This window comes from Onychomys torridus, chromosome 4 (genome assembly GCF_903995425.1).
Source record: "Onychomys torridus chromosome 4, mOncTor1.1, whole genome shotgun sequence".
NCBI classification, from domain to species: domain Eukaryota; kingdom Metazoa; phylum Chordata; class Mammalia; order Rodentia; family Cricetidae; genus Onychomys; species Onychomys torridus.
Window position 1 is genome coordinate 50,846,010 of NC_050446.1, and position 16,046 is coordinate 50,862,055.

Below are 16,046 nucleotides of genomic sequence, written 5' to 3' on the forward strand. Positions count from 1 at the left end.
TTGCCCAGATTCTAAGATTTAATTCTCTTCTTGTCTCGACAGGTCTATTTGATCTCTGCTTTCAGGTTTTTAGTATTTACTAAGATGATGGCCAGATGTTGCATTTTAAATGTATTTTACTTCTGTGTGTGTTTACACCTGTCACACACAGAGGACAACCTTTTGGGAGCAGATTCTCTCCTTCTATCATGGATTCCAGAGAAGAAAATACTTTTACCTGATGAGCCATATCAGTAATATGATGTTGCAGTTTTTAGGCCACTATGAGGATCTGTCATACTGAAGAATTTAAAATTTAAATCTATGGTCCTCCCCTCCTAGTATGAAGACCGCTCCTTCCCCCTTTAAGATTTACTTTATGTGTATGTGTGAGTGCCTGCAGGTATGTAGGGGCACTGTGTTGTGAGCCTGGATGCCCTGGAACAGAGTTACAGGTGACAGCCACCATGTGGGTGATGGACACAATCCAGGTCCTCTGCAAGAGAAGAAGGTGCTTTTAAAACCACTAAGCCATCTCCCCAGCCCTGAAGATCTATCTGTTTTACTTTATATTTTGCCAGGAACTCAATCAGACCTCATGAACAGTGTTAGACTGCTGCCTTAGACTTAACTGATGCATTTCTTTATAAAGATACAACTTCAGCTGGGCTTGGTGCCTTTAAACCTAGCACTGGGGACAGGCAGTTAAATCCCCAAGTTCAAGCCAGCCTGTTTTATGCATCAAGTTCCAGGTCAGCTAGGCTTACATAGTAAGACCGTTTCACAAACGCCCACGCACTTGAGACAGACACACAGACACACACACACACACACACACACACACACACACACACACAGAATGAAACTCGAATGAAGCTTATTCTATAATTAGTTACATTCAATTATTTTATCTACTAACAAGATGACAAGCTCTTCTAGAGCAGAGATTATCTGGTATACTTTTCTGTATCCTGTTTTAGCAAATAGTTAACTGATTAATAGAAACATGATTAATGAAGGGACTTCAGTGACCTAAGAGACCTGGAGCCATTATTGCTGACACTGTTCTTAGTAACTGAGATGTAACGCTTAAGCCCCAAATAGCTGAGTCAGAGATATTTTTATCCCACCCTCCCTCCCTCCCAGTAAGGAAAAACTGAATTCAGGGCCTTGTGGATACTCTGCAACTATTCTACCACTGAGCCTCTGCATTTTCTTGAGACTTAGGTGTATATCTGGAGGAAAGAGTTATCTATACATGTGTAGATCTGTGTATGTGTGTGTGTGTGATGCTGTAGTTGACTGAGTGCTTTCCAGACGTGCTAGATGTAAATATGGGACGTTGAATGTTAAACAGTAATGACTGCCAATCATTACGATCTGCTTTCTCTGAGTATCCAAGCACAGGTGTTCAAGAAGAGCTTCTGCAAGGGTTCCTAAGTAATTCTAGAATTGCTTTCATTTATTCCAACTAAAACAATTCATAAAATTCTACAAATATCCAAACTTTAGCAATTTATTCATTATAGAGGACCCATATTCCATAAAAACCGAGACATAAAAATGTCACCAGAATTCACCTGTGATCATGATTATAGCTATGGATTAGTGGGTAGTTCCTCTTTCTGTCAATCTTTTTAGATTAGGGATATGATTTTAAAATGAAGTCATTAGTTAAGTTTCACTGAGGTGTATGTTATGTGCAGTTATTTACTCATTGTATTTTACAGTTTTGAGAGTTTCAAATTGCATGTATTCTGCAACAGTTCGCTGTAGCAGGAATCTTAACAGGTCTTAATAATAAGAACAAACCTGAGGCTAGTTACTGGAAGATCAGAGAAGCAGAACAAGCCACAGCTTTCTCACCTCGATAGTTCCTCAGCTGGTCTTGTTTCCTCAGACTGCAAGCTTCTGAGTCCTCATTCAAATGAATCTCAGCTGAACTGTGCTGCTCAAAGCGTAAAAGCTTAACCAGCCAAATGCTACTAGTTTCTGGTCTTCACGCCTTATATGTCTTTCTCTTTCTGCCATCACTCCCTGGGATTAAAGGCGTGTGTCGCCATGCTAGCTGTATCCTTGAATACATAGAGACCCGCCTAGCTCTGCCTCCCAAGTGCTGGGATTAAAGGCATGCACACCACTGCCCAGCTTCTGCTATGGCTTGCTCTGACCCATTTTCTAGCCACCATTTTTTGGCTCTGTATCTAATGGCTCTCTGTTCTCTGACCCCAGATAAATTTATTAGGGTGCACAATATTTTGGGGAACACAATACCACCACAGTTCGCTCTGCCAACACAATACCCTGTTGCCTCTTGCCACAGCACCTCCATCCCTGCCCCTAGGAAATGCTACTCTGCTTTTTGATGCTGGGCTATGTTATAAAAACTATCACAGCAAAAAGCTGCACCCAGTGCATAACCACTTACATCTGCTTCTTGCCTCTGTGAAACACACCTGAGGTTCATCTGTACTATTTTATGACCAGTAGTTCCCAATGTGTTTTTAACTGGAGACTAGTCCCACTTTATAATTAGATAACCAACCATCATTTTACTTAAGGTCATACAGCAAATAAACTAGTTCAAATACTACATCTGAACAGATCTTATTCTAAAGTACATACTTTTCCAGGATACCCTGTTGTATATACTGTCCTTAGTATTACTAAAAACACAGAACAGGAAAGATCATCAGAGACTACATGATTTAATTATTCAAATAAAAACCATTGGAACTAGAGTTCACACTGCCAACTGCTAAACCACGTCACCCAGATGGGGGTGTTTCTTTTTCTTTTTGGCTGATTTTATGATAACAAAGGCACAATGTTTACAAGGTTCTAGCAACTTCATTGGTCAGCACTTATCGTTAAGCCTTAGACAACTAAGACACAAATGTAGACTTAACTTTCTCAAACTACAACTGAACACATCATCAATCTTCAAGTCTTAGTGTCTTCATTTAGCAAATTAATGATAATTTGCTTGTAGGAACTGAAGTGAAAATTAAACATAACACGCAAAACTATCTGACCTATAAAGGGATTTCTCAAATATTGTTTCCTTATTTCTTTTCCATTAAACCAATATATACGTCCTGTGTGTATGCACGTGCACACACGGGAGCACAGGCAGAGGCCAGAGGACAACTTGTGGGCATTGGTTCTCTCCCTCCAGCAGGTAGGTTCTTGGAATCAAACTCAGGTGGTCAGGCTTAGTATCAGGTGCCTGTATCCACTGAGCTATCTCATCAGCAGGCTTCCTTATTTCTTCAAAAGAGCTACAGAAGCCTGTAGGTTCTCAGCATAGGGGCAAAAATTGGAAGACTTTAATTTAAACAATTTTTACTTTCCAAATGTCCTTGGGGATCATCTGAAGTATTGCTGTGGCCCAACATTCTATATATAAGTGATGTGCAAGACCACAGAATCCAGATGTATTCACTGGTTTCTTTTCCTCTTCTTTCTTTCTCTCCTTCCTTCCTTCCTTCCTTCCTTCCTTCCTTCCTTCCTTCCTTCCTTCCTTCCTTTCTTCCTTTCTTCTCTCTCCCTCCCTCCCTCCCTTCCTTCCTTTTAAACAATTAGAAATAACACTGTTGGGCTGGGGAGATGGCTCAGAGGTTACTCTCAAGAGCACTGACTGTTCTTCCAGAGGTCCTGAGTTCAATTCCCAGCACCACATGGTGGCTCACAACCATCTGTAATGAGATCTGGCGCCCTCTTCTGTTTTTGTTTTGTTTTGTTTTTGTTTTTCGAGACAGGGTTTTCCTCTGTGTAGTTTTGTTGCCTGTCCTGGATCTCGCTTTGTAGACCAGGCTGGCCTCAAACTCACAGAGATCCTCCTGCCTCTACCTCCCGAGTGCTGAGATTACATGTGTGCACCACCCCCACCCAGCCCTCTTCTGTATACATAATAAATAAATAAATCTTTAAAAAATAACAATGTTAGTAACAAATACACAAAACTAAGACTAATAACAGATAATGCTGAATGGATGGATTATAACAAATGAGGTGACTAATCAAATCAGTAACTGACTAAAATCAGGATTATTTAGGAAACTCTTCAAGAACTGACGGCAGAAAGACACAAGCTGGAAAACAGCATTGTAGGTCACCTAAACAGAACAGGAGGAGAGTCTGGGGAGGTGGCAAACCCTCAGATTTATGCCTTTCATCATCAGAATGTTAGACGTCAAAATACAAAGAATAATACCTAATCTGTGCTGGGGCTTCATTTCTGGATAAAAAATGTATAATGTATTTAGAGGTTGAGCTTAGTCAATTTTGTGAAGGCAAAACGTGTTTAAGTCCTTAGGTAGAAAACATCCTAGAATTAAAAAGCATTTAACGTTTTACAGTCAAGAGCTTAGCTCAGAATTCATGAACTACAGTAAGTACACATAGGGGAGTCTGAAGCACATAAACATCACTCTCTTGAATAATCTTTAGCAGGGCAAGTTACTACCATCTCAACCCTTGCAGCACTATCAGTGTTCATTCATTACCCTCCCTTGACTGCCCTAGGGTACCCAGGACCCATCCAGTGAGGAAGCACTAATGTTTGCTCCATGCTGTTACACTGATTACAATGGGTCTGACGAAGTGTGCCATTGGGGACAAACTCTAAGAAAGAGATTTTAAGGGTTAATTGACATTGCTCTGAATTGCCAGTTTTTAAAATTACAACAAAAGTATATGTAAGCTAAAAAAACAGATTAAGCAAGGTGATGAAAGTAGTCAGTAAACTTATAAACAATTGTAGATATAAAGATATCTACAATTCACTCATATTCATTTTTACGATATTTTAAAATAATCTTTGCTAAAACAATTAATGCAAATCTAAATATAAATGGACATTTGTTTCACAAATTTACCTTTGGGCCTGGCAGTGGTGGCACACGCCTTTAATCCCAGCACTCAGAAGGCAGAGCCAGGTGGATCTCTGTGAGTTTGAGGCCAGCCTGGTCTACAGAGCGAGTTCCAGGACAGCCAAGGCTACACAGTGAAACCCTGTCTTGAAAAACCAAAAACCAAAAAAAAAAAAAAAAAAAAAAAAAACCAAACAAACAAAACCAAACAAAAAATAAACTGACCTTTGGAACTGTCAGAGATACAGAAATCAATCACCATGTTACAAGTGAAGAAACTCCCTGGGGACTGAAATTTCTTCTCAAAATCACAGACTGAATTACAATAGAGAAAAAAAGGAGACTGTTGACTGGCAACTCAGGATTTTAAACAAGAGCTTTGCAAAAATAAGAGTTTTAGCCTAGTAGTAAGTATTCTAAGTACATTTGCAATCAATTAAGTGTCATATATTTGTTAAGTCCATACTAAGATCATTATTGCTCTCAAAAGAGAAGTTTAATATTAAGTAAATAAAAGCTGAGTATCTAGAGAAATAAAGGCTGAACACTTTAAATAAGGGTCTATGATCTCCCACATGTGCAATAAAGCCAGGGCATAGTGTTAATTTTAAGGAAAAGGTATCCATCCACTGTTTGAAAGAATAAAACATATTTTCTAAGAAGCAGACAAACATGTTTGCATTTAGAGTTAATTTTAAAAAATTGGTAATTTCAACTGCTATACTGAATTTTTCTTAGAGACAGATCATGCCAGTTAAAGGAAGAATAGTTTGTTGTGCTGACCCATCTGATACACTCATTCTTCAGAGGTGTTTGCTTAAAACAATTGTTATTTATGTTCTATGTTTATGCAACACCTGAAAATAAATGTTTATCACAGCTGTCAGAACTTGGTAGGAATAAACTACTCCATCATAGTTCAAAGAAAAAGCTAATGTGCTCTAGGAGCAATTTATGAACAAGTCAGATCCATATTTCACACGTGCTGCAGCAGCTCATCAGAGTGATAACCCTCCTTCTCTTGGGTGTTATCCTACCATCTGCTGCTCTAGTACTTATCTTTATTTTGCAACTAATTAACAGCATAATCTTCTAAATTCAGCAAGTTAATTATCATTATTGTGGCTTTGCAGTATCATCAGTCCTCATGAAGTCTTGTCTTTCCACCCCTAGAGAACATATGAAAATGAAGTTGGTTGGGAGAGGGTCTGTTTCTTTGGTGTGGGCTCATTAGGTGTTTGCTGATTAACTCGGCATGCAGAGACAGGTCAGAAGAATTCTGCTGAACATGAGGTTCCATGCAGGGCCCAGCTAAGTTAATGTAGGTTTCTGAACAGTTGCCAAGATGCCCTCTGTCAGCTTTTAGTAGAAACCCCCTGCAGAAAAACTACTGGCTACCCACTGTGTGCAAAGATATTTCTTGGTTTGTCACACAGGTCTTAAAGAAGCCACACTGGAGAAACTCACTTTATTAAACCTGAAACAGGACTTAAAGGTGATTCACATCTTTTTTTTTCCCAACTTCTTAAAAATTTTATAATTTAATTTATTTTACGTATCAGCCACAGATTGCCCTGTCCTCTCCCCCACCTCCCACCCCCGCCTTACCCCCAGCTCACCCCCCATTCTCATCTCCTCCAGGGCAAGGACTCCCCTAGGGATTCAGCTCAACCTGGTAGCTTCAAGTCCAGTCCCCTCCTCCCAGGCTGAGTGAAGTGTCCCCGCATAAGCCCCAGGTTCCAAACAGCCAGCTCATGCACTTAGGACAGGTCCAGGTCCCACTGCCTGGGGGCCTCCCAAACAGTTCAAGCTAATCAACTGTCTCACTTATCCAGAGGGCCTGATCCAGTTGGGGGCTCCTCAGCTATTGGTTCATAGTTCATGTGTTTCCACAACAGTTAGTTTGGCTATTTGTCCCTGTGCTTTATCCAATCTTGGTCTCAATAATTCTCGCTCGTGCAACACCCCCTGGAGCTCCACCTGAACATTCAAACAAGTTGCATTATTAAAAGAGTAATATAAAAAATAAATATCTAGCTGGGTGGTGGTGGTAAACACCTTCAATCCCAGCACTTGGGAGGCAGAGGCAGGTGGAGCTCTAATGAGTTCAAGGCCAGCTTGGTCTACAGAGTGAGTTCTAGGACAGCTAGGACTATACATAGAAACCCTGTCTCAAAGCAACCAAAGTAAGTAAAGTCTATGGTTTATGTGATTAATGACAAATCCCTTAAGCCTAAATTTCATGAGATCTAGTGTAATTTTATAGAAATTCACAAAGCCTGGAGTTGTTCTATAGTGTTAAAAAGTGCCAGATAAAAATTATGAGTTTCTATTTATTTCTGTATTACATTCTTCATTTCCCAAAGACTTGAAAGTTTTTAAAAATGTTTTTAAAGCATGAGCTGCACATTTCAGCAGAAAAACAAAATATAAAAATGGTGTATCTGTAGTAGACACAAACATATACTAAGTGTAGGCAGTGGGTATCTGAAATTAGGGAGTTAGAGCCCCTGTTGTCTGATACGGACAGATTAAAACCAATGCAGTAAAGTAAGTTCTTGAGAGATCGATAACTCAAACAGAATGCTTTAAAATGTTCAGACATGGGGCTGGAGAGATGGCTCAGCAGCTAAAAGCACTGGCTGGTCTTCTAGAGGACCAGAATTCAGTTCCCAGCACCCACATGGAGGCTCACAACGGTCTGTAACTCCAATTACAGAGGATCCATGTCCTCTTCTGGCCTCTTTGGGCACTGCACACATATGGTGCATAAACATACACGCAGGCAAAAAACACTTCTACCCATAAAATATAAATAATCCCAGCACTCGGGAGGCAGAGCCAGGCAAATTTCTGTGAGGTCAACGCCAGCCTGGGCTACAGAGTGAGGTCCAGGAAAGGCGCAAAGCTACACAGAGAAAGCCGTCTCTGGGGGAAAAAAAAAAGTGTGGTGTTCAGATAACTGCAAACCATCACCACTACCAAAACAACAAAGCAAAATCCAACTAAGCATAGTAAAAGGGAAACTGAAGTGGGAGCTACAGACAGGTAGAGTGACAATTGTTTGAAATACTACATAGATCTAGGGGTGTGAATGGGAACTCATACATCTGGAAAGCAAGTTGTGATGTTCTACCTCTGATGCAGGAAATCATTTATTTGATAATTAAGACAGTCCTGTATGCAAGGATAGGAACTCAATGGCAACCTTCTTCAGATGGAATGCTAAAACTATTGGTTAATTCCTTTCAACTGTCACAAGTTTACTACATAGAATGCTGTTTTCAAATCTGTAATTTTAATACATGTAAACTGTGTTTCAGTGGAAATTGTTTTTAAAAGTTGTCTCTGAATTACAATGTTTGTGCACAAAAGCCATCATGAATGGCATCAATATAACAAAACAACAAAACCCAAATATCTCATTTGTAGGATACAATCCTAATGTTCTGGGTGTTGAAAATAATTCAATAATTCCATTCCAGATGATAAAACTCTAGACTATCTCATGATCATTAGAAATGTATCCAAGAAAACTCTCTATTGTGCATCTTGCTTGGACAATGTCTTAGTACCCATGAAATATTTGTTAAATAAATAGTAAGGGAATGTAATAGCTGTAAATCAAATGCTTGAAGATCACCAGAGATGGCAACTTCTCACACGATTAAAACAGAAATCAGTAAGAAATAAGTAAGTGGAAAGGTCCCCAAATATGTGAAAATTATGTAATGCATTTCTAAATAACCCACCTGCCAAAGAAATCATATGGAAAATTAGAAGATTCATCATGATGAAAATGTAGTATATCAAAACTGGTAAATACAAGAAAACTGACAGCTATAAAATGCCTACAATAGAAAGTAAAAAGGTTTTCAATAAATGACATAGGCTTCTACTGTAAGAAGCTAAAAGATTAGGAAAAAGAACATTTTAAAAATTAAGACTACAAATATAGCCTTAAGAAAAGTAAAAGTGAACTGGGCGGTGGTGGCGCACGCCTTTAATCCCAGCACCTGGGAGGCAGAGCCAGGTGGATCTCTGTGAGTTCAAGGCCAGCCTGGTCTACAGAGCAAGTTCCGGGACAGCCAGGAATGTTACACAGAGAAACCCTGTCTCAAAAAACAACAAAAATGAAGAAAGAAAGGGAGGGAGGGAGGGATGGATAAAGGAGGGAGGGGAGGAGAAAGGAGGGAGGGTGGGTGGGAGGAAGGGAGGGAGGGAGGGAGGGGGAAGATAGGTAATCCCAGTATTTGGAAGGCTGAGGTAGAAAGACGGCTTCAAGTTTGAGTCAACTTCAGTTTTAGGCCATGCTAGGTTACAGGGTGAGAACTTGTCTCGAGAAATCAAGCTGTAGATTAAGAGAAAAACTTTTTATAAACAGATGGGCTGTAGCTCAGTTGGGAGAGTGCTGGCCTTACATGCACAGAGTTCTGGGTTTGATTCCTGGCCCCATATAAAGCACATACCTGTAATTCTAGCACTTAGGTGGTAGAAGCAGAAGGGTTAGGAATTCAAGGTCATCCTTAACTACCTACTAAGTTTGAGGTCTGCCTGGGTTTCATGAAAAAAGAAAAGGTTCAAGGTGTGTCTGCCTAGGGTATTTGTTCAAGAAAATACAAACAATCATGTCCACAGAGACACACACTAAAAATGTGGCACCGAGTGCAGATTAGCGGCAGTGATCTCGCTGCGCATTTATGAGGCCCTGGATTCGGTCTCTATATCTAAGTGCAGAGACATTACAGGACAAGAAAACAACAAAATGTACATGGTGGCTTTACTCACAATAGCTCACTCTGGAAACTGTTTCCATCACTGAGAAAATGGGACCAAAAAATTGTGGTACACTCACATAATGAAATACCACTCTACAATAAAATGAAGTAGGTTATGATATATTTAACGACATGAATAAATCTCAGAGACATATGCTAAGCTGCACACAAAATAGTGTATGAGTCTATATATACTAACTAGAAGTTATGGTGCCAAACCACAAAACAGAGATTGTTGCATGATATCTAATAGATCTTATAATAAAAACCCAGAGCCAGATGTTGGGGTAAATGCTGAAAGATCAGAGAAACAAAGGAACAAGCCACTAGAGAAACTTCTCACCGCTACCAAATCCTCAGGCCAAATGGAAGGCGAGGTCCTATTTCCACAAATCCTCTGACTGAAAGATTCTGAGTCCTCAGCCAAAAGGGCTCTTGTTCCTGTCTTCTCAGGCCTTTTATAGCTTTCTCTGCCCAGCCATATCACTTCCTTCCTAGTGCTGGGATTAATGGCATATGTGCTTCCCAAATACTGGTAGCAAAGGCTTGAGATCTCGAGTGCTGGGATTAAAGTGTGTGCCACCACTGCCTGGCTCTGTTTCTCTCCTAGACTAGATCAATCTCTTCCTGAGTGCTACAGTTAGAAGTGTGTGGCAGCACTGTCTGGCCTCTATGTTTAATCTAGTGGCTAGATCTGTCCTCTGATCCTCAGGCAAACTTTATTTGATACACAATAGATCACCACAAGAGATGACCAATTAGAAAAACTTTCTGGGTATATATAAATGGTCTATATGATAATAACAGCTTATATTACATGAAATGTACATATGTTCCAGAACTTTGCTATTAAAAGTGACTCATTTCAATATATACAAAATTTACATTAAAATCTATGAAACTATTAAATGGAGGTTAGATATAGGTAAAACCTAAATGACAGTATATTAATTACTAACAAATGAAGCTGAGTGATCAGTACATGGTAGTCTATTATTATATTATCCTATTCATTTTTATATATCTTGCATACATAAAAAATTTCTGCCACTGAAAAATAAAAACGGGCTGTAGATGTGGCTCAGCAGTTAAAAACACGTACTGCATTCCCAAAAGACCCAAATTTGATTAACAGCACCCATATCAAGTGGCTCACAACCATCTGTAACTCCAGCTCCAGGAGATCTGGGGCCTCTGACCCCTGTGGGCACCTGCATTTATGAGCACATATCCATAAATACACACCCACAATCTCAAGATAAATATTAAAGTAGGGGTAGTGGGAGAAGACTCTAGGGAGATGGCTAAGTGGGTGAAGTGCTTCCATGTGCCTGGAACTCCAGTGCTGGGGGTTGTGGAGACAGGTGGATCCCAGGAGCTTGCTGGCTAGCCACTCCAGCTCAAACACTGAACTCCTGATTCAGTGAGAGGTCCTGTCTAAAAAAGTGAGGTGAAGGGCCACAAGACGTCCTCTTTGCCCTCCACATATGCATGCACGGATGCACATATTCACTTACATGTGAGCAAACACAAAATTTAAAAAGTAATTTTGTTTTTTACTTAAATCAAAATTGAGAAAAAACATATTTACTCCAACTAAAAAAAGCAATCATGAAAATATGGCTACTTTACATTAGCTAAACTCTAGTAAGAAATTTAATTGGATTGTTAAATTTAAGTGGGTCATTTTGACTCCCCCTTATATTTTTAGGTTTTCAATCAAAGATTTACTGTTAACTTCAAAGAGATGCTAAAATTATGGTTCTTACAGTCAAATGAATTTCCTTAGTGTCTGTTCCTCTTGAGCCCCTTTGTAGGATAAAAGTTATACTGATTATGTGAAAGCACATCCAAGCACATGTACCTCAATAGGCCCTTCCTCTCATTCCTACTCTACGCAGCCTTTATTCTCTGCACATATGGCAAATTAAACCCAATTTTGCCATTTACACACCATATTTAAATAGAAAATATATAACAGAACTCCCTAGTGAAGGTTTCTGTCATTAAATAAAGAAGATTCAACTCTTGTTCTCACAGGGTTAACAATGTGGAAGCTTGCCTCCCTTGGCATCTGCATCCTTCTCTCCCCACAATTAGGAACCAGATCATTTATGAACCTCAATCATCCTTTATCCAAGTGATATGCAAGTTCTATACAGTTATCATGTGCAAGTTTCAGATTGATTATTTGAATGAATACAGCAGTAAAAAAAACAAAAACAAAACTAAACCTTATAACAAGTTGTATTCTTAGATGTGCAAATTTGTATTGCCATAGTGCCCAACAAAGAATTGAAGCAAATAAAGAAAGAATCTAGCAGTGCTTATCTATTATTTTCTAAGATGTATTATTTGATAATAAGAAAAATTATCACTGTATCATTAATAGACCACAGAGAGTCTAATACACTGATTTTGGTAAATATGAGAAACTTCAAAGCCTCTGTCAAAGTTAAGACAGTTTAATGGGATTTGAGTTAAGAAAAACTCCAGGAATAGGAGCTGGAGAGATGGCTCAGAGGTTAAGAGCACTGGCTGTTCTTCCAGAGGTCCTGAGTTCAACTCCCAGCAACCACATGGTGGCTCACAACCATCTAGAGTGAGATCTGGTGCCCTCTTCTAGTGTGCAGACATACATACAGGCAGAGCATTGTATAGATAATAAATAAATAAATCTTAAAAAAAAAACTCCAGGAATAAAAGCTTACTCCTCCTACTTTACAGATAAGAAAATTGAATTTCAGATAATGAAAGTCAAGTTGGGCCTAGCAGTACAGAACCTAACCCTAGCACTAGGGAAGCTGAGGCAAGAGGATCCCAAGTTCTACGCCTGTAGAGGAACAAAGTGAGGTCAAAGCTAGTCTGGGAAACTTAGTGAGACCCTGTTGCAAAATAAAACAAAAGATAGGGTGTTAAAATGTAGCTCAGTAGCAAAGTGCTTGCCTAGCCTATATGAGGGAAAAGACCCAAAGGATGGAGAACTAAAATAAAAACTTATCTCCGGATTCCTAATATATAGCTTATCTTTTTAAATAATGTGAACTTTTAATGTTGAAATCACAAAAGAAAAAGAATTCCTTTCAATCACATGAAATGTTTCCTAACTGCAAACTATTTGGAGAAGTTATGTTCAGCACTGCTTTCAGAGTTTCTACTTAATTTTAGCTGTAATACTCAGAGCTTCCACCAGGGGGAGTTTAAAAGCCATAGCCCAAACCAGGTGAAAAGTGACAAAAACTAGAATTTTGTTCCCAGCTCACCCTTTATATTTAAAGCATCCTTAGTCAATCACTACACTAATGGAAGCTTTCCTTTTCCAAAATTCCTAGTTCTTCCATAATGTAATACAGCCCACAACTTTATAAAATGCTGGCCTTAATGGAGACAGACGAGGGAGAAGGAGGCAGAGGCTGAGAGCCTTAATAAATGTTCAAGACAAAAACAATAAACAAACAAGAACCCCTTGCTTACCATTTTTGCCTCTGATTGGACTGGCTGAGGGGAGGAAGGGCCTGGAATTCCTGGAACACTAGGCACCATGGAGACTGGTCGAACAAGCTGTTTAACAAATAATGAAAATAACTTTGACTCTGTATTTACCAAACAATATGTACATTGTTTTACTGCACACAATTATAATTTGTACCTTTGAATTTAGAAAATTCAAAACTTTAGCTGCAGCTGATTATATATTTGCACTGAACTCTGATGAACTGTATATAACTGACTTATCTTTCACAATCTGTCAATTTCTCTGAAACACTAATTTCCAGGGTTTCCCACCCTACCCTGCAAGGATTGGGCCCAAGGCCTTGTGCATGTGAGCTAAGTGCTCTATTACAAAGCTGTATCACTAGCCATCATTTTACTTTTGTTTCTTGAGACAGGATTTCATAAGGTTATTTTGGATGACTTTGAACTCACTCTGTAGTTCAGGTTAGCTTTGAACTTGCATATTTTTGTTTCAGCCTCCTAAATGACACAGGCCTGTCAGTTGGCCTGGTTTTAACAGTTCCTTCTTATAAACTTATAATATTCAAAGTGACTGGTGCAAAAATTTGTACATTATCTCTTACATTCTAATTTTGTATTTAAAAGGGTATCAAAAGGGTGACAATAAGAATTAAAAATAATTTCAAAATGAACTTTGATTTAATAAACATATGACTATTCTAAAATGTATGCACTTTGACATATTAATATACTGTGTAATAACAAAGACGCTAGTGGCCCCTGACAAAAACAAAGCAAGTTTTGCCATTTCTGCTTTTCACTTTAGCAGTTGTTACATGAATAGGGTTGATCTCTTCTTTCATTGCAAGTTGCTTTCAATATATGCACATTTGAAAGGATAACCATTTTATCTCAAATGCAATGCAAGAATATTTCTTGCTTCAAAAATATCTTTAAAAAAGAGAGAAAGCAAATCTTATAGCTGAGTCTTCACTAAGTCTTTTAAATAATGCATTCTGAGTAACAAGGTTCTATTTAAGAAGACAAAATGTTTTGGAATTATCTCAATCAATATTAATTTGGATATTTAGATCACTTAAAAGAAAATCCCAGCACTCAGGTGGCAGAGGCAGGTGCATCTCTGTGAGTTCAAGGCCAGTTTGGTCTACAGAGTTAGGAAGGAAGGAAGGAAGGAAGAGAGGGAGGGAGGGACGGAGGGAGGGAGGGAAGAAGGAAGGAAGAGTTTTAAAATAAAGTTAATACTTAGTATGCCACTAATATTGCTAAGGAGCTTATCTAAACTGTAAATTTTAGAATGCTGCTATAAGTAGGCTTTTAAAAATAACCTCAAAAAGCTACATAGTTAAGGATTATTACTTATGAATCAACACTATATATCCATGTAAATAACAGAATAAAACTTAAAAATGTTTTTTACATTTATTTATTTTGTATATATGTTCCCACATGCATGCCATGGCACACATATGGAGGTCAGAGGACAGTTTGTTGGAGTTGGTTCTCTCCTTCCACCAGGTGGGACCCGGGGATTGGAACACAGGTTGTCAAACTCAGTAGCAAAGTCTATCCACTGGGCCATCTCACTGGCCCCAGAAAAACATAACATTATATGAGTGATTACGACATGAAGTATTCTTTACAGGAAATTATTATGAGAGATTCAAAACATGCTGTATCATAAATAATTTAGGAAAAATGAAAATAATATGTTCTGGACAACTTTGCTAGATGTCTAACAGTGCTCTTCAGGATGAAAAGTGAAATGTTGAAGACTAATTTGAAAAGTATGAATAAAACTATTTTGTGAAGTATGAGGATAAGAAAAATACTATTTCTAATTTTTCATCACTCCAAATCTGTGCTTTATAAAGATTTAATTTTTTTCATTTATGTGTATGTGTATCTATCTGTGTGTGGGTATGTGCACTGTGTGCAGGTGCCCATGGAGGCCAAAGTCGTGGGATCCTCTAGAGCTGGAGCTATAGACAGTTGTGAGCCACCCAAAGTGTATACTGGGAACTGAACTTAGGTCCTTTTCAAGAACAGTACAAGCTCTTAACCACATCATCTCCACCAATGTCTTTTTGAATGTTCACTAGACAACTCAATAGTTAATTACCTTTTCTCCATTTTCTAAAATTTGTATATTTAATGTGTCCCTCATAAAACTTCTTTCGGATTTTTTCGTAACAAAGTACCCCAGGCTGGCCTGGTATTTATTACTTAGCTGAAGCTAGCTCTGAAGTTCTGGCCCTCCCATCTCTGCTATTGAGTGTTGGGATTAATAATGTGCAACCAGGCTAGATAGAAATATTTAGACCTTTACATGCATGGGCCATCAAAGGAATTCTGTAAACTTCATGTAATCATAAAGGACAAGAGTGTTTTTTGAAGAACTATAAACACCACAGATATGTGACAGCATTCCAACATGAATATCTTAAAATAAGAAATTGGAAATATTTTAATTCCATAAATCTAGTCTAACTGAAAAAAGCTGAATCAAGAAACAGTACCCCAAAAATATAGAAAACGTGTGTGTGGGGTACAGAAAAATGCTTTCAATCCAATTATGTTTGTCTAGGACAGTATAAGTATCAATGAATAAATATTACCCATTAATAAGCATTTTGATAAATTCTATATAGTAAGCCAATCAGGCAGTTCAACTATATTTTCTGGTTATTTTACCAAGACCAGTTTCGAGACAAAGACTTAAATGGTCTAACTTTCCAACTTACTGGAACTGCAGCTGGAACATGCGCATTAGAACTTGTAATTGATGCAGGAATAGCAACGGGCATGGTTTGTCCATTAGGAAGATGTAATAGAAGAGGAAATGGGCCTGGTACAGGACTAAGAAAAACAAAACAAGGGAAAGGTGTAAAGATCTATACCAACCACCTCTGGACAATAACAGTCTCTTTCCTCTTATTAC

At 38.6% G+C, this 16,046-nt stretch overlaps 1 protein-coding gene across 1 annotated transcript in view; it reads right to left on the reverse strand.

Annotated features, from left to right (window-relative positions):
• Atf2 (activating transcription factor 2) overlaps positions 1-16,046 on the reverse strand; it is a 91,055-nt gene that overhangs the window by 15,043 nt on the left and 59,966 nt on the right. The window contains 2 exon segments of the mRNA XM_036184773.1: positions 13,106-13,192; positions 15,850-15,964. Of these exon segments, the coding sequence (XP_036040666.1) occupies positions 13,106-13,192; positions 15,850-15,964 (202 nt within the window).